General features: G+C 43.3%; 1 protein-coding gene across 1 annotated transcript in view; it reads right to left on the reverse strand.

The window, feature by feature from the left end:
• Positions 1–19156, reverse strand: part of DHX35 (DEAH-box helicase 35) — a 42478-nt gene that overhangs the window by 8778 nt on the left and 14544 nt on the right. Inside the window, exons 13-19 of the mRNA XM_040437599.1 lie at positions 7590–7714; positions 4953–5007; positions 3426–3521; positions 3020–3114; positions 2142–2219; positions 547–676; positions 376–457 (exon numbers count right to left, since the gene is read on the reverse strand). Of these exons, the coding sequence (XP_040293533.1) occupies positions 376–457; positions 547–676; positions 2142–2219; positions 3020–3114; positions 3426–3521; positions 4953–5007; positions 7590–7714 (661 nt within the window). The remainder of the gene's footprint in view (positions 1–375; positions 458–546; positions 677–2141; positions 2220–3019; positions 3115–3425; positions 3522–4952; positions 5008–7589; positions 7715–19156) is intronic.

Here is a 19156-nt window from a genome sequence, read left to right on the forward strand (position 1 = left end):
CATTTCTGGGACTACTGCTGAGGGCAGTGATTGGCTGCAGGGTTCACGTGCTGTCCTACCTGCATGTCACTCCTGTGGTTCCTATACATGCAATGGCAGGAGGGTCGGACCAGCGCCACAGAGAACAATGCAGGAGAAAAGGGCGAATAGGAGTTGATTTTTTACTTCAGGCTGTTCAGGGCCTTCCGAGATATTTAATTATCTCCTTTAAATGCCGAAACCCCTTCAAGGACTAGGGGTGAGGCAGTCTATGCGTAATACGTTTTAAATGGCAGCTATTTATACAACCATGCAGCTGTCACAAAATGGGTTAATACACAACGTGGCAAAGTCAATACTGGAGCTGCTTAGCTTGGTCAATTCCCCTCTAATTACCTGTAGGCGCCTGTGGAATGAAGCTTGGCAGCATTGGCAAAGAAACCAGCGACTATACAACGTAAAATGGGATCTGGATCTCCTACAAGAGGATGGCAATAATGTGTTATGAAGTACAGTCATAAGGAAGACAACAGAGGTGCAATGGTCCTGTGACTCCTGCCCGCTCACCTTCACTAGATATCTTGGGTACTTTAAACTTGCTGAGAAGCTTCTTCAGTTGTTCCCGCACAGTGACCGCTCTCATAAGCCCCTTGTAGTTGAGAAAGTGCTGCTGACACCACTGTGAGCTCTTGTTAAACTGCCAGAAAAAGAGATTTTTTGTAAAAATACAATAAATGTTGAAATTTACAATATAGAAGACAAAATATATAATTACAAAGTCTGAACAATTAGGAGTCTCTAGTCCTCACATTAAACACAAGTCATGGAGGGGAAATGGAATTTTGTATTCAGTACTAGCAACAGAAAGTAATGAAACAGATTTGGGATTAATGTTAACTTGGGAAGTAGAGTTGTAACAACACTTTGCTGGATGCAGCCCAATTGTGGTCATTCATGTACTGTAAATGGGTGCAAACCCTCCTTCCTGGGCCGACCTGTAAAGCGATGCATGCTTACCTCCTTCCCAGAGCTGGCTCCAGCCATCTCCAGTTGCTGTTCTGCTGGGCTCCCTGGATGTAAACTTCCTGTCTGATTCCACTCTTGCCAATTGCTGGTGACAGCGAAGCCCCTGCTCTTCTTGTGTCACGTGACTATTTCCTATGACGCAAGGGGAGCAGGTCTAGCAATTGGCTGTTGGGGGGCAAACAAGAAGTTTAGATCCAGGTTGCCTAGCGGAGCAGCCTAGGCCATGGAGCAAAGGAGCTGGGAGCCAGCACCAGGAAGCAGGTAAGTATGATTCCCTTCGCGGGTCTGCCCAGGAAGGGTGGTTTGCCAAACCCCCGCCAAAAGGTGCACCACCTCTTTAAGCTGGTCATACACTTAAGGCAGCCAACAGCATCAGCCAAATAAGCTTCTGCCAGACATTTCTGGAACCTGAGAACAAAAGAAATCCAACAGCCTGATCCTTTCATCCTGCAACATCTGCTGTCAGAATATCAAATGCACATGGGATGGTTGTCTGGTCCCGCCAAAATTGACAGCTTCAGCTGACATTGGTCAATTATGTATGATCACCTTTAATTATGCATGAAATGAGGGTTAACCCACAAATTAAGGCTAATTTACACAACCATAGGCAGTTAAGGAAACACGGGCTGTGTGTCAGCTGCATCTCATGGACCAACGGTGGTGATTTATGATACAGTCAGTTTCTGACCGTGAGTCTATTATACTTGTCCGACATCTTCATATGAGTAAAAGGTGGGTGCACGTGTCAGCACTAAACTTTCTGGATGCTCACTTGATGTTGAAATATACATTGTACCTCGTCAGTTAAAGGGGTTTTCCAAGATTCTGATACTGATGACCTTACCTCGGGATAGGCCATCAGTATCTGATCAGTGGGTATCCGACACCCGGGATCCCCACTGATCAGCGAAATGAGAAGGCACTGGTGCTGTACATTGTATAGCTGTGCTTGGTATCAACCCATCAGACCCATTCACTCACAGCAGCACCAGTGCCTTCTCATTCCGCTGATCGTTGGGGGTCCCAGGTGTCGGACCCCCACTGATCAGATACTGATGACGGTCATCAGTATCAAAATCCTGTAAAAACCCTTTAAGAAATAAAATGGTCTCAATGAAGGAAACCGCTCTTACCTTGATAAAAGCCTCAAACACATTTAACATCGTCAGGTGGTCTCCCTCTTCCACCGCAAACTTTCGAAGTTCTCTTGTCTAAGAACAGAAGTTGAGAAGAAGTTCAGATGCAAATGCAGGGAAAAAAATAAAAATCAGCAACAAAACCCGTAAGGCTATGTTCACACTGTGGATTTTGACTCAGTCCTGGTTTCTGCCACATTTTTCAAATGTAATGCCATGGACCCGCTCGCGGTTTAGCACCATTAAGTGGAGCAAATGGGACACCCGTCACAGCTTCCATCTGTATAGGACTTTCTTGGTGCAGTCTCAGCTTTAAACCTGCGGCCACCCAAAATGGCAGTTCGGCCTCCCACTTAAAGCAATGGGAGTCAGATTCAACATGGTCACCACATTTTGATGCAGAATCTGTGGCAAATTTGGGGCAGATTAGTCACAGGTCTCACCTGCTGTATTTTACAGGGTGAAATCCCCAGCAAAAATTGACGTGCTGAGTATTTAAAATCTGCCCCACATGTTCACTTCAGCACGGATTCCACACATTTTTTGATTTGTTTAAGGGTACATTCACATGGCGCCAGCAAAACACAGATCCGCAAAACGATGACGTGTGTGAGACATCCACACTGCATCTATTTTTTATTTTTTGTGAAACCATTGACTTCAATGAACCATATTTTACACCGAGAACAAGAGCACGTTCTATCTTTCTGCAAAATGGACATGCAGAAAGCACACGCAAAAAAAATACGATGCAACATGTGTATTATCCATATTTTGCAGATCCACATTTTGCGAACCGCAAAATACATACAGTCTTATGAATGTACCCCAAACCCCATCCACGTTGTTTGCTCTTAAACCTTCGGTGCACTTACTGCTTGAGCTTTCTGGTTTGGAGGAACAACAAAGATATTCTGAATCTGCATCATTGCTGCAATGCTTAAAATTTCAGCCGAACATCCAAAATTACCTGCGTGATGAGAAGACAACGCATCCAACTTTAGACTGATAACTCGAGCAATCTGCCACGTACAGAAGTAAGATATGTGGACACAAGTCTACACAAATAATGCAAGACAGGGAGCCTGCCTGGAAGGATGCCTGAAGGAAAAGCACATTATGCTGGCACCTACTTCTCCAAACCGGCACCCTAACCAGGAATGTAGGGATATAAGAAATATTTGTCTGGATACTGGATGTGCAATGGTCCTGTGCCATCTCATGTGACAAGGCAGCTGCCTAGACAATCCATATTCAGTCAAATAGCCACCTAAAACTTACCCGACTCCAGCAGCATCTTGGCGAACATTGGGTTAAGTGGAAACTCTGCCATTCTTACACCAAGTGGCTCAGTCAAACGACAGTGCTTGTCCAAGCCTACAAAAGAGGAAAAAGTTCAATCCTTTCCGGAGATTTGAAACATTGGATAATCTACAGAGCAACGCCAATACTCCGGCAATATCAGAGCCATAGAGGTGCTAGATTATTGGACACCGTACACGGTTTCCCCAGATTCGCCTGATGGCATCTGCTCTTCCTTTATCTACAGCTGCTTTCCCATGGCCGTGTGCAGTCCTACATAATGCGGTCCGTGTGACGGCCGCGGGCTTATGTGAGCTGAACTCACTGCATCATAGTGATCTTCAAGACCCAGAATGCAGGACATAGACTGGCGGTCGGGATGGAACTCACAGCATCACAGATAACTAAGGTGCAGTCAGTTCGTCTCACGTGAGCAGTGGTCGGCCCGGGGAATGCAGACGTCACACGGACTACATGTCACGGACCACAATGGCCAAGTGAAAGCAGCCTAAAAGGCAGAGTAATCCCTTGAATGGACGCTTTCAGGCTATAATAGGGGATATATACATATACAGCAATGAACAACTCTTCAACTCACAAAACTGAGCAGACTTTAACCAGGAAGCATGTTTTAGTAATAATGGTATCCTTTGTAATACATGACAGTTACGTAGATTAGCTCCCCACCAGGGACAGGGGTCCTGAGAGCATTCCTCACTCCCTGGATGCATCTGCCGAGTTGCATGAAATCTCTCAAGATATGGTCCTGCACCAGGGCCTCATAAAACAGAATGAAGCCAAGCTAATCTGGTCAAAAAAATTATTTTGGCTTCATGTTTTTTGTTTCTACCGATTACATTTTCAGCATTGTTGGGTTGTACAGGGACCAACTTGAGGGTTGTACAGGGACCAACTTGAGCAATAGTTAAAGGGGTTGTCCCATCACAGACAATGGGGGCACATCGCTAGGATATGGTGCACCTATATCGAGAACGGAGAACCCGAAAATGTTGGAAGGTGCACTGTGCATGTGCAGCCATCCTCTATTCATTTTCTATGGGGGTCACCGAAAATAGCTGAGAGCTGGCTTGGCTATTTCCGTCAGGCCCATAGAAGTGAATGGGAGCAGTGGCCGGTCATTCACTTCTCTGGGGGGCGCACTTGGTGGTGGCCGGACCGGAGTCCTCCAGCCACCACCTTGCGGCGCTCCTTTCTCTATATAGGTGCTGGTCCCAGTGGTGGCACCTGCGCCTATAAGACGATGGGGGCATATCCTAGCGATATGCCCCCCCATGACTGTGATGAGACAACCCCTTTAATATAATAGCAGAAAACCAACCAGCATAGCAAAAGTGAGAACCATCAGAACACTGGTTGGATCAGGGAAAATAACTCTGTCTATGGCGAGAAATAATTACAGACCAAGTCAAACTGTAGCCATCACTGACAACAATACGCAGGACATGTGTTCAGTATAACAGTCAGACAAGACAAGACGATCCTCACCTCCGAGCGCATACAGAAGTTCCAAGGCCTGAACCATGGACTGTGCTGGGGGCGGCTGGAAAAAGTAAAAGCAGAGGTAATAAACAGAACATCTACCTAATCACAAGCCTATGGCATTAGATAGAAAAGTTACATACAGTAAAATAAAGAGAAAATGTTGTTAGAGGTGTGGCTTTAGTGGCTCCTTACGGACCAGGCCGTTTTTTGGAAATTTGACATGTGCCACTTTATGTGGTAATAACTTTGAAACGCTTTTACTTATCCAAGCCGAGACACATTGTACTTCATGATAGTGTTAAATATCAGTCTATATTTTTTTTTTTATTAAAAAAATATATAAAAATTTTTTTGATAGTGATACCTCATAATAGTCATTACTTTACATTTCCCATATGTCTACTTCATGTTTGGATCATTTTGGGAATGCCATTTTATTTTTTGGGGACGTTAGAAGGCTTAGAAGTTTAGAAGCAAATCTTGAAATTTTTCAGAAAATTTCCAAAAGTCACTTTTTAAAGGACCAGTTCAGGTCCGAAGTCACTTTGTGCGGCTTACATAATAGAAACCACCCAAAAATGACCCCATTTTAGAAACTACACCCCTCAAGATATTCAAAACTGATTTTACAAACGTTGTTCCACAAGAATTAAAGGAAAATGTAGATTCAGAATTTCACTTTATTGGCAGATTTTCCATTTTAATCCATTTTTTTCCAGTAACAAAGCAAGGGTTAACAGCCAAACAAAACACAATATTTATTACCACGATTCTGTAGTTTACAGAAACACCCCATATGTGGTCGTAAACTGCTGTACGTGCACAGGGCAGGGCGCAGAAGGAAAGGAACGCAGATTTTGCTGGACTCGTTTTTTGACACCATGTCCCATTTGAAGCCCCCCTGGTGCACCCCAGAGTAGAAACTACCAAAAAATGACAGGTGGCAGTTTTGTTGGTACTATTTTAGGGTACATATGATTTTTGGTTGCTCTATATTACACTTTATGTGAGGCAAGGTAACAAAAAATACTGTATTTTTCGCCCATAAAACGCACCTAGGTTTTTGAGGAGGAAAAGAATAAAAAAAAAAATTTGAACCAAAAGGTGTGCTTTTTTTAAACTAATGGTGGTCTGTGGATGGCACTGTTACGGGGGCATCTGTAGATGGCACTATTACGGGGGCATCTGTGGATGACATGACACTGCTATGGGGGGAGGGGGGGGATCTGTGGATGGGAGAAGAGCCCGATAAGTAGGAGAAAGAGGCATTTCTCTGTAATAAGATATATTATAAAGTTTCTAATCTTTGCTTATACTATTGATTGATGGGAAAAACTTAAATGCCATCAAGATAATTAACATCTAACTATGCCTATTACCTTATCTTTCCAGGCATGTTGTCCCTGATGGTACCATTTTCCTGGTCTTGTGTTTCATGCTTGCATAGAGAAATCATCTCTCCACTCTATGCTAATGACCGCTTTCAAGTCAAGTCACTGCACCAAAATCCTTCCTCCTTCACCTCGATTGATATTTCAGAACAATGGCAACATCATCCCCCCACATCTCCACGTCATGTGCAGACGCAGTCTGTCTCCTCCAGGGTACCTGCGCAGTGAAGCAAACCTACCAGGCACGCATTGTCCCCACTACCTGGCACATGCGCAGTGAAGCACTGAAGACGTACATTCATCTTCACTGTGCAGGTGCCCTGGAAGAAGCAGACTGTGCCAGCACGGGATGTGGAGGGTGATGAGCGGATGAGGTTGGCACTGCTCTGAAACATAAATTAAAGGGGCAGGAGCTAGGATTTGGGCACGGCAAGTTTGACTCTGAGAATACAAAACGCCAGCTTCCTTGACAACAGCACCATCAAGGACAACAATCTTGGAAAAGTAAGGTAACGTTCAAAGTTAAATGTCAAATATCTTGCTGACAGGTTCCCTTTAAATGATAGTTACTCTTTGAAGGGGATGACTCCCTTTAGAGGTCTTTGGCCTGACCCCCTCATGTCCTCAGACCTGCAGAGAGAAGCATACTTACCCGTTCCCAACTGCGGGGCTCCGGTTTCCAGGATTCATGTGTGAAGCTGCAGCCAATGAATGACTGCAGAAGTGACGGGTCCACCATGCGTCACTTTAATGGGTCATATGATGCACGGAGAATGTGTCACCGCTGCGGTCAGTCATTGACTGCAATGGCACATGTGACCGTCCTCAAACCGAATGTTGACAAGCAGCACCAGGTGCGTCACAGCTGAGGACCAAAGGAGCGAGAACCCTGCAGCAGATAAATTCTTTGCTCTGCAGGTCCTATGACATTGCAGGGTCTGACTTAAAGGCCCTTAAAAGTGGATCACCCCCTTTAAAGTAAAAGCATGAGAAGCATCATGTGACCATGTGACCAGGGTGCCCACTGTATACACCCCCAGACCAAAGAATGGTAAGGGTGGTACACCACTTTTAAAAATGAGAAGAGGTCTGTGAAAAAACGTGTCCATCAGCAGCTCCCCTCTCGACAGTGCTGCCACGGTGTCCGAGAAGGAAGAACCGTGGCAGTCTGTTAATTTGGCATGATCATAGGCTGATCAAATTAGTCATCTTTTATAATAAGAAATCATTTAACTGTCTCTTCACTCACCGACAAGAAGTGGAAGCGCAGGACATTGTCAATCCCAAGGGCCTTCAGCTGAAGGATGACCGGCGCCAGGTTACTCCTCTGCATCTCTGGGACCGTGGAAGGAGGAAGCTTTTGGAAATCCTCCTCTAGGAATAAGAAAGAGAGACATAAGCGTAATCCCATGCAGTGTTTTGGCTCGTACAGATAAAGGTGTTACTAATCCATCTTAAAGCGGTTGTCCCACTGATATTCTACATTTTTTTCAAACCAGCACCTGAATCTGAACACTTTTGTAATTGCATGTAATTAAAAATTTAGTATAGCTACTGAGTTATTCACTAAAATGTATCTGTATAGCGCCACCTGCTGTTTGCTCTTTTTCAAATTTCTTTGTCCTGCTGAGATGAAAGCACATGCTCAGTTCTATCCTTCAACTGCCACTAGCTGCAGCAGAAGGGACACTTCCTCTGAGAAAGGACATATTTCAAGCTGGCAGCTTAGGGAGTGTAAGTAAGAGAGCGATTGGAGCAATGAAGCCATGTGAGGTACACCGCTGGTTCTAGCTTTGTTCAAACGAGGCTGTTATGTAATAAACTATGTATGATTTTCATTTTTTTTTATTAATCATAGAATAATCCCTTGAAGGACATGGTCACACAGTGGATGTTTTACTAGGATATTGGCTCGATTTCCACATAGAATTGCGCTTAAAAATCCCTCAATATTAGGCTCCCATTAGCTTGCAGATGGATTTCACGGCAGTGCCTCGGATTGCTGCTGGGGGTTCCACAGCAAGATGTGTTTCTACTGTATGAACATGCCCTAAAACAGTGACTGCTAACCTCTGGCACTCCAGCTGTGGTGAAACTAGGACTCCTAGCATGCTCCATTCATTTCTATGGAGATCTTAGAACAGCCAAGCAAGTGTGCATCTTGGGATTTGTAGTTTTACCACAGCTGGAGTGCTGCAGGTAAGCCATCAGACCTAAAAGAATGATCTCACGTGTATCCATGATGTTAAAGGGGTTGTCAGAGTTATTTTTTTGTTCTTTGTATGTTTCTAACTAATCAAATGTAACAGCTTTACCATGCACTTACTGCATCTGTAGTTGCTCCTTTCTCAGATATGTATTTTTTTATTCAATATTTTTTTAAGTAACTCAGTGTATTCTACTTCCTGTCCCGACTTTAAGCACAGCAAACAGCTTCACTTGACTCTCTCAGTCAAACCATTCACTCTGACCAGAGAGGGGAAAAGGGAGGGGGGGAGATGAGTGACTCAATTAGAGTGTCACACATTACACTGATCAATGCAATGCTGTTCTGTTGACATGTTTATGAAGGGCTATCAAGAGAAAAACAGAGCTGTCATTCCAATTCTACATCTACTATTACACTGGCAGATTGCATCTTTCCATCGCAGCAAAAATAAATAAAAAATGGATTATCTATATAGGAGTTTTATCTCTGTGTTGACGGCTAAAGAAGGACAATGCTTTGCATTTCATATAGTACTGCCAAAATGAAACAGAAAAAAAAATAAAAATCCTAAAAAAAAAAAAATGGTCTTCCATGAATATTAATTTTAAAAAATTACCCCTTTCTGATGGAAGCATTCCTTTTAATTACATGTGATCTCGGACTGATGCCTAAAGGGGTTGTGTTGATTTTTCTGGATAGATCATCAGCATCTGATCAGCTGTTTAAGAAGGTCTTCTTGCTTTTTCCTGCAGGCCCAGTGAAGTCATGACTACTACTACTACCCTGGGTGCAGCTAAGCTCCTTTCACTTCAGTGATACTAGTCGTGACGTCACTGGGCCTGCGGGAAAAAGCGAGAAGGCCGCGGCACTACTGCCAGTGCAACGGTCTTCTAAAACAGCTGATCGGCTGGGGACCCAGGTGTCGGACCCCTGCCTATCAAATACTGATGATAGGATGATCAGTAAGAAAGAGCTACAGAACCCAAGTCGTGGAGCTGTGTAGAAATCTCCACTTGCACAGTTTAGCAGCCCTAGGGATTATGACTACTGCATTAATGTAGATAATTTGAAATAGCGCTCCCTTTTTCTCAGCATATTCCTCGACTTACATTATAATAACTTCCTGAATTTAACAACAGTACAAGCTGAGTCACAAAGAATACACCCCTGAGATGCACTCAAATAGTGTCGTAACAGGGTGCAAAACCTGTGCCATCATCAAGGTCATGATGGGTTGAAATCCAGCTGTCACGAGCGGGGTACAGTAATCGGCAGATCGACAACAAGGGTATAATTGGGAGAGTCACATTTCCTCATACATTTACCTCAGCAACACAGATGTCTTCAGCGGCCAAGTGCACATGTAAGGCCTCTTTCACACGGGCGTTAAGGAAAAATGTCCGGGTGCGTTGCGGGAACACCCGCGATTTTTCCGCGCGAGTGCAAAACATTGTAATGCGTTTTGCACTCGCGTGAGAAAAATCGCGCGTGTTTGGTACCCAAACCCGAACTTCTTCACAGAAGTTCGGGCTTGGGATCGGTGTTCTGTAAATAGTATTATTTTCCCTTATAACATGGTTATAAGGGAAAATAATAGCATTCTGAATACAGCATGCTAAGTAAAACAGGGCTGGAGGGGGTTAAAAAAAATAAAAAATCATTTAACTCCACTTGCTCGCGATGCCGGGCATCTCCGTCTGACTCTTTTACTGTCTTAGGACCTGTGGAGAGCATTAACTATAGTTTAAGGACCTGGGATGACGTCACTCTGGTCATCACATGGTACGTCACATGATCTTTTACCATGGTGAATCACCATGGTAAAAGATCATGTAACGTACCATGTGATGACCGGAGTGACGTCATCCCAGGTCCTTAAACTATAGTTAATGCTCTCCACAGGTCCTAAGACAGTAAAAGAGGCAGACGGAGATGCCGGCTACGCGAGCAAGTGGATAAAGGTGAGTTAAATGACTTTTTTTTTTTTTTTTAACCCCTCCAGCCCTATTGTACTATGCATTCTGTATTCAGAATGCTATTATTTTCCCTTATAACCATGTTATAAGGGAAAATAATAATGATCAGGTCTCCATCCCGATCGTCTCCTAGCAACCGTGCGTGAAAATCGCACCGCATCCGCACTTGCTTGCGGATGCTTGCGATTTTCACGCAACCCCATTCATTTCTATGGGGCCTGCGTTACGTGAAAAACGCACAAAGAGGAGCATGCTGCGATTTTCACGCAACGCAAAAGTGATGCGTGAAAATCACCGCTCGTGTGCACAGCCCCATAGTAATGAATGGGTCAGTATTCAGTGCGGGTGCAATGCGTTCACCTCCCGCATCGCATCCGCGCGGAATACTCGCTCGTGTGAAAGGGGCCTAACAGGTCATCCAGTTTCATAGGTACAAAACTGCTGACAGATGCCCTTTAATGATTTGTTTGGTTTTAGTCTATATTGTATCTGTTCTTTTTCCATAGTTTGATATAACTTGTCAATTTTTCAGCAGTGTTTTTCTATTAGTTTTTTTAAAATGTAACAATTTTTTGTTATTTTTGTCATACTGATGAAATAAGGACGTGAAAGACAAAACAAATGGACACATGCCCCATGCAAACATGGAATAAATTCACTTGATGATTTCTCTGGGCCAAAAACGGTAGCAATACATATCCATCAGAACAGTGGTCCCCAATCAGTGGCTTGGGAGCCACATATGGTTCGCGACCCCCAGATGGGTGGCTCGCCATAGGAACTGTCAGTTTTGGCCATACGCACTGGTTACAATACATCTGTTCTGACAATATCGCAGACATATCCTAACCCTGGACAGGTAGAACACCAGTAGGACACGTTTCACACACCACAATATCTGCAAATCCATGATTTCCATGTTTAATATATCTGGCCTTTTCCCGACTACTACTGAAAGGTAAAGAGGAGTTGAAACACAGTCCCGACCACCATCTGGCTGGGAAACGGTGGACTGCGCAGGTGCTCACTGTTGCAGTACCTCCCATTGCGGTGCACAGGAGCTACTGAATAAGCATAGCATAGCAAGCTAGGCTGTTTCCAGCCGGCTGGTGTCCGGGACCGTGTCTCATCTCGCCGTTACTAAGGCAAGATGAGACAACTCCTTTAATTGTGGCTCACAAGGTACAGAAGGTTGGGAACCTCTGAATTAGAACATGCTGTGTACTTAAGACAATAAAATAAAAATAAAAAAAGAGCGAGAAAAAAAAAAGGAAAATTAAAACCATTTTAATGTATTGTCACCATTCACAAATTATTACGGATCTGTAATACAGAAGTGTGAACGAGCCCATACTTACAAACCCTGAACCTCTTTTAAGATATCCTATTATAGTGGTCAGACCTGAGAGGACCTACAAAGAGTTCCTCTTGCTCTGGAGGACTAAACATGTCTTTGCTTTACACAAACAGCACTTTTTTGTAATACTTCACTGTATCTGCAGTAGCGCTGCAGGAGTAATGAATACTTGGGGACAGGGTGGATAAAAATCAATGATTTTATTTAATTGATTTTTTTTTTATTTAAATCTGATTTTTTTTTTTGATAAAATGCTTTTTGAGGAAAATATATTACCATCCAAAGGTTATTCCATCATTAAATAAAGATTCGTTTTTTAAATTATGTAGAATAAGGCTGTACAGTGATCCCTCAAGATACAATGGCCTCAGGATACAATATTTTCAACATACAGCGGTCTTTTCTGACCCATCGTAAGTCGAAACCAGACTCAACATACAATGTGTCAGACTCAGACCCAACGAATCTTGTCCACTTCTCTGGTAAAATAGCTGTATTAGTAGCTAGTTAGCAGCTATTCCTGACTGTTATATGGAAGGACTTGTTTTATCTGTCTTACAGTTATCTGCTTATTTTTCTTAAATCTTCATTTTCTCTTATCTTGGATGACATGTTGGGGCTGTGGAACCGATTACTCAACTTACAATGGTTTCAACATACCATGGTCGTCCAGGAACCAATTAATATTGTAACTTGAGGGACCACTGTATATATGTTTAATTATTTGGATAAATACAGTCATGTGAAAAAATTAGGACACCCTTTGAAAGCATGTGGTTTTTTGTAACATTTTTAATAAATGGTTATTTCATCTCCGTTTCAACAATACAGAGAGATTAAAGTAATCCGACTAAACAAAGAAAACTGAAGAAAAGTCTTTTCAAGATCTTCTGTAAATGTCATTCTACAAAAATGCCTATTCTAACTGAGGAAAAAGATAGGACACCCTTGCCCCTAATAGCGAGTGTTACCTCCTTTGGCTGAAATAACTGCAGTGAGACGGTTCTTGTAGCCATCTACCAGTCTTCGACATCGGTCTGAGGAAATTTTACCCCACTCCTCAATGCAGAACTTTTTCAGCTGTGAGATGTTTGAGGGGTTTCTTGCACGTACAGCCCTTTTCAAGTCACCCCACAGCATCTCAATGGGATTCAAATCTGGACTTTGACTTGGCCATTCCAGGACTCTCCATTTCTTCTTTTTCAGCCAATCTTTGGTTGATTTACTAGTATGTTTTGGGTCATTGTCATGTTGCATGGTCCAGTTCCGCTTCAGCTTTAATTTTCTAACTGATGGTCTCACATGTTCTTCAAGCACCTTCTGATACACAGTAGAATTCATCGTGGATTCTATGATGGTGAGCTGACCAGGTCCTGCTGCAGCAAAGCAGCCCCAAACCATGACACTTCCACCTCCATGCTTCACAGTTGGTATGAGGTTCTTTCTTGGAATGCTGTGTTTGGTTTACGCCAAACATGTCCTCTGCTGTTGTGTCCAAATAATTCAATTTTGGACTCATCTGTCCAAAGAACATTATTCCAGAAGTCCTGGTCTTTGTCAACTTTATCGCTGGCAAATGTCAGTCTGGCCTCGATGTTTCTCTTGGAAAGCAAAGGTTTCCTCCTTGCACACCTCCCATGCAAGTTAAACTTGTACAGTCTCTTTCTGATTGTAGAGGCATGTACTTCTACATCAACAGTAGCCAGAGCCTGCTGTAGTTCTCGAGATGACACTTTAGGGTTTTTGGATACCTCTTTAGCATCTTGCGGTCTGCTCTTGGGGTGAACTTGCTGGGGCGACCAGTCCTGGGCATGTTGGCAGTTGTTTTGAAAGCCCTCCACTTGTAGACTATCTTCCGGACAGTGGAATGGCTGATTTCAAAATCTTTTGAGATCTTTTTTAAATCCCTTCCCAGACTCATAGGCTGCTACAATCTTTTTTCTGAAGTCCTCTGACAGCTCTTTTGCTCTCACCATGGTGCTCACTCTCACTTCAACAGTCAGGAGCACACCAAACTAAATGTCTGAGGTTTAAATAGGGCAAGCCTCATTCAACATGCAGAGTAACGATCTACTAATTATGTGCACCTGGTGTGATATACCTGTGTGAGATCTGAGCCAATTTAAGAGGGAATACATGTGAGGGTGTCCTATCTTTTTCCTCAGTTAGAATAGGCATTTTTGTAGAATGACATTTACAGAAGATCTTGAAAAGACTTTTCTTCAGTTTTCTTTGTTTAGTTGGATTACTTTAATCTCTCTGTATTGTTGAAACGGAGATGAAATAACCATTTATTAAAAATGTTACAAAAAACCACATGCTTTCAAAGGGTGTCCTAATTTTTTCACATGACTGTAAATTCCATTAATCCATTCACAATGTCATGCTCTTCCAGAGGTTTTTGTAAGATTATTGGGCAGTTTTTCTGCCTACAAGATATTATCACAGATGCTTGGTTTACTTTTGCAGTTCTCAAAACTGAATTTGACTCAGCAGAGATCACATGCCTCTTCTTCACAGCAAAAATGTTATAACATGAACACAGTTGAGAAAAAGACCTTAATCCTAACTTCTACAAACCTATGAATGCAGAATCAACCTAATCAAACTAATATGAAAAGTTGTTATTCTAAAAATCTTCATCTACTTGCATATTATAAGTTATACCAGCAAGAATTTGTCTTTATGTAGAAAACTATGATTTAAATCAAGCCTTACTGACCAGTGATTTAAATCGTGATTTAAATCTGTTTGATTTAAATCTAATCCACCCTGCTTGGGGAGTCATTGATAATTACTGGAGGGTCCGGCAGAAGGACACCTTGTGATCATTGTCTCATCAGAGGCTATGAAACAGCAAACTCTGGTTGCCTATACTTGTTCACAAGCTTCAGTGCCATTCCACCTCTCAGCTATACAGTTTTTGATGCAGAAGACAGAGGTGGACTCAGCAGGAAAAAAGAAGCATAATCCACCCTTTATATTCCCAATTCCCTTTGAATACACACCTGCCTTTTGCCCAAAAAACTGCATGTGTAATTTCAGCCCTGCACAATGTTTTGTAATGAAACCTTTCACTTAGCTATTCATCGCTTCATTCTGGAGAAGAAAAAAAGTACTTTTAATCCATATGCAAATGAGCAGTTAAGTGCACTGAGGGCAGGCCCAGGGCACTTTGTGCACCCTTGCTCCTCCTGCTTCCTCAGCCAGCTCCTTCATCTTGACTTATTAGGTTATTTTCACACTTGCTTTGTTGTTTTCCGGTATTGAGATGGGGCAGAGGATCACAATACCGGAAAAACACATTTCCGTTTAGTCCTCATGCATTCTGAATAGAAAGAGATCCGTTCAGGATGCATCAGGATGTCTTCCGTTCCGGCAGCATTCAGTTTTGTGACCGGACATAAAATCGCTGCAAGCTGCGGTTTTGTGTCCGGTCATAATAAAGGAATAAATACGGCTCTGGCACCGAAAACAATGTAAGTCAATGGTGACGGATCAGCCTAAAAAAAAAATCCGTCACCCATTGACTTTCAGTGCATTTAGCGACGGATCCGTTTATTTCCATTTTGATTTCACACAACATCATCCTAACGGAAGGGATGCATCTTGATGTGCAAAATCAAAAGGGATCCGTTTAATTCCGGTATTGAGATCCTCTGCCGGATCTCAATACCGGGATTAACAACGCAAGTGTGAAAGTAGCCTTATTACAGGGCCAAGAGCGATGACTATGAAGGAACCTAGCCATGTCAATCAAGAAGAAGAGGGAGGGGCTGCCAGAGGATGCAATAGGGACAAGGGTGCACCGAGAGACTTGGTGCACTTAAATGCTCATTTGCCTATGGATTAAAAGTTTTCTGGTGACAGACACCTATTAACGTTACTGATCAATATCTCAGAGGTTCACTTTAACAATTATATATAATGTGAAATAAGTGGAACCATTAAAAATCCCTTACTAGAACGTCACTAATAACTTTCTAGAGTAAAGGCTTGACTGAGTGAGGTTCACAGTGCAGCTCTGCTGCTGATGTTAGCTGGATACATATAAAACTATCTGCAGAGTCTAAACGATCAACGCTGTAAACAACTGCCCCCAGTGTGTATATGTGTGTGTGTGTATATGTCGCAGCTACTCCCGGTTTTCAAAGAGCTGCCGTAGCTTCCCATGTTTTCTTTAGAAGGCTTTCCGCCTTCCTGTCCATGGGATCTTTCAATTGTGTGGCGTCTTCAAAGGGAAAAACCGCACGTTTTGAGACTTTGGCCACTAAAGCATCGACTTTAGGGATGGACTCCCAGTCTGTGCAATCTGCCTCGTCAAAGGGATACCTCCTCAAAGGGATACCTCCGCGGGGAATGAAGGAACCTTTTTCAGGTTTATCCCATTCGGCTTTCATTAGCTTCTGTACGTTATCTGGCACTGGAAACACAGACAGATGCCTTTCCCCCAGACCCACGAATATCTCCTCCTGAATATCCTGGGGGGAGAGGGGGACGCATCTCTTTTTTGGGATGCCAGGGCAGATTGAACCTCTTCTCTAACCATGGCCTTGAGGTCTTCCAACAGGCCAGAGGACTCGGACTTCACAACAGATGCAGTACATTCCTTGCACAGCGGTTTAGAACCAGAAGAGGGCAGACGTTTAAAACACACGCCCTAACCTTAACAGAGGAGGAAGACTCCTTTTCTCCCTGAACCTTATAAGGGAGAGAAGGGTCAGCCACCATAGGCAACATCACAAAGGAGGGTGCCTGACACAGGCTACTCACTGGACCCTGGGTAGAAGAAGGCTCCGATCCTGAGCCAGGTGTGGTAGGGGCACTCATGTTCAGCAGGTCCTGTTCACCAAAATTGCCAGAGGCAGAAGCAGGGGTGAAAACGCTGGGCGCCATCTTCAGCAGGCATTTTGTCCTTTTTATTCCACTGGGCATGCACCGGCGTGATGTCATGACGCTAAGCCACGCCCCCTCGGCGGCTGACTTCATCACCCGGCGGCTGGAGGGAAGCGTGTCCTAGCATCGCTCCAGCCGCCCTACCACTCTGCATATAGCCCGCCTGGACCTCCGCAGGAGGGAACTTTGCCGGGGCCACCAACACCAGGAGGGGCCCGGATCTTTGCAGGAGGAGGGAGATCCTAAGATGGGACAGCACTCCAAAAACAACAGAAATTGTATTCACCCATGTGGCAAAATGGGAACCTTTCGGCTCAACAGTAGAGCCTTTCTCAATCGCATGACACATAAGAGACACCTTGTTGGCAATCACTTATTCTGGTTTTCTCCCGTATCGGATATAATTGTCTGTGATGAATAAGAATCTATCCAACGCATTCAAGTGCGTTACCTAATAATATCTGCATATGCGAAGAACTATTGATTGCTTGGACTACTAATAAGTTAGGTTTGACTAACAGACGCTACCTTTTTTCTGGATGAAACCTAAAGGACTAATACTCCAGATCGGACAGGTCCCTCTCTGATCATATTTTATGATTGTTACCCACCGCATTTAGAATTGCGCATTTTTATACAGTTTCTTTTTATTCTATTCCATGTTGTATGTTTTATGTCTTAGTTTTATGGTGTATGTATCTGTGATACAATCAGATCCTGGTTGTTAAAAAAAATCACTATTCATTTATATTGTAGCTGCCTAGTATTTTATTTTATTTATTTTTTAATAATAAATTCGCCCCACATTTTTTAACTATATTTTTTAATAATAAATCCACCTCATATTTTGAACGAAATGGTGTTCTAAAAGTCCATGTAGGAACGGATATTTGAGTGCCCCCCTACCTATCCTTTACTCAATAGTTACTAAAACAGGCATTTCAGGAGAGGTGACACAGGTCCTCGTGTTACAGCTTGGTACTCTGACTATACCAGCGGATGTGGGTGGTATAAGAATTGCAGAGGGTTCAAAGTCTTTATATTAAAGAATTGATGTAAATTCCTGCTTTTACAACGCCCTGAGATGATGATGATGATGAACAGATCTCTATGGACGTACGCTGCATTTACAGACAAGCAGAACAACCCCCTTCCCCCCGGCAGTCCCTCACATCTGCAGAATATACTTTCATACGCAGGATAATCCTGAATAAACACATTACACAAGTGTGGTGGCGTGACCGGAGCACCTCTAGTAATAATCAGAGAAAGTCAGAGTCGAGATGTTATTACTTGAATTATTCAGCTGTTATGGCGGGAGAGACGGTTGATTGTATTCACTTTTGAAAAGTGCCCGCAGTGACACACCTATAAGTATGAGGGGTGCGAGCGACGTGATCCGGCATGTGCGACGCATCTGGCGATTGTATGCAGCCGCCTGAGGCTCTATGGGAAGGGCTGAGGGAGAGTGATGGAAGCACTGAGGATTAGACAACAAAAGGTGGGCAGAATACGGTGTCATTACTGAATGTCTAGGCGTATGATGAGATGAAGCACACGCTTCTCCTCTGCCACCATTGACTAGCTGACACGTGGGGCATCCTTGCTTTTTTAATTCCGCCAAAAAAAGAGGCTCTACAGTAGCTGCAGTGTGTATTATACATGTTTGTGCCCCAGCTGCTGAAGAACATCATAATACACCCCCCATGCAAGAGGTTTAATTTATGAAAAGGATGTGGGCACTTGATATCAAATCAGACTCTGCCTTAGAGTACTTTTACACTTGCGTTAAAGTTTTCCAGCGCTGACTTCCGTCCTAGGGGCTCAGTACCGGAAAAAACTGATCAGTTTTATCCTAATGCATTCTAAATAGAAAGCAATCCGTTCAGAATGTTTCAGGATGTCTTCAGTTTAGTCACTCTTACGGTATTTGGCCGGAAAAAATACCGCAGCATGCTGCAGTATTTTCTCTGGCCAAAATTCCGGAACACTTACCGGAATGCCGGATCCGGCATTAATTCCCATTGAAATGTATTAGTGCTGGATCCGGCATTAAAAATGTGAAAAAAAGAAATACTAGATCCGTTTTTCCGGGTGACACCGGAGAGAGGATCTGGTATTTCAATGCATTTGTCAAACGGATCCGCATCCGGAAACAAATGGTTTCCGCTTGAACACGTTTTCCACGTCCAGAACTGCCGGATTCCTCTAACGCAAGTGTGAAAGTACCCTTACACTTCAAAATGATGTTCTGCAGCAGCTGAAGTATTGTGAGAAATAATACACTGTATGTAATATTCTTATAATGTACAGTATGTGGCTTGAATGTCGCCTAGCTATGGCACATGTGAAATGCATTTGTGATAGGGCGGTATGAA

Source organism: Bufo bufo, chromosome 6, assembly GCF_905171765.1.
Source record: "Bufo bufo chromosome 6, aBufBuf1.1, whole genome shotgun sequence".
Classification (NCBI taxonomy): domain Eukaryota; kingdom Metazoa; phylum Chordata; class Amphibia; order Anura; family Bufonidae; genus Bufo; species Bufo bufo.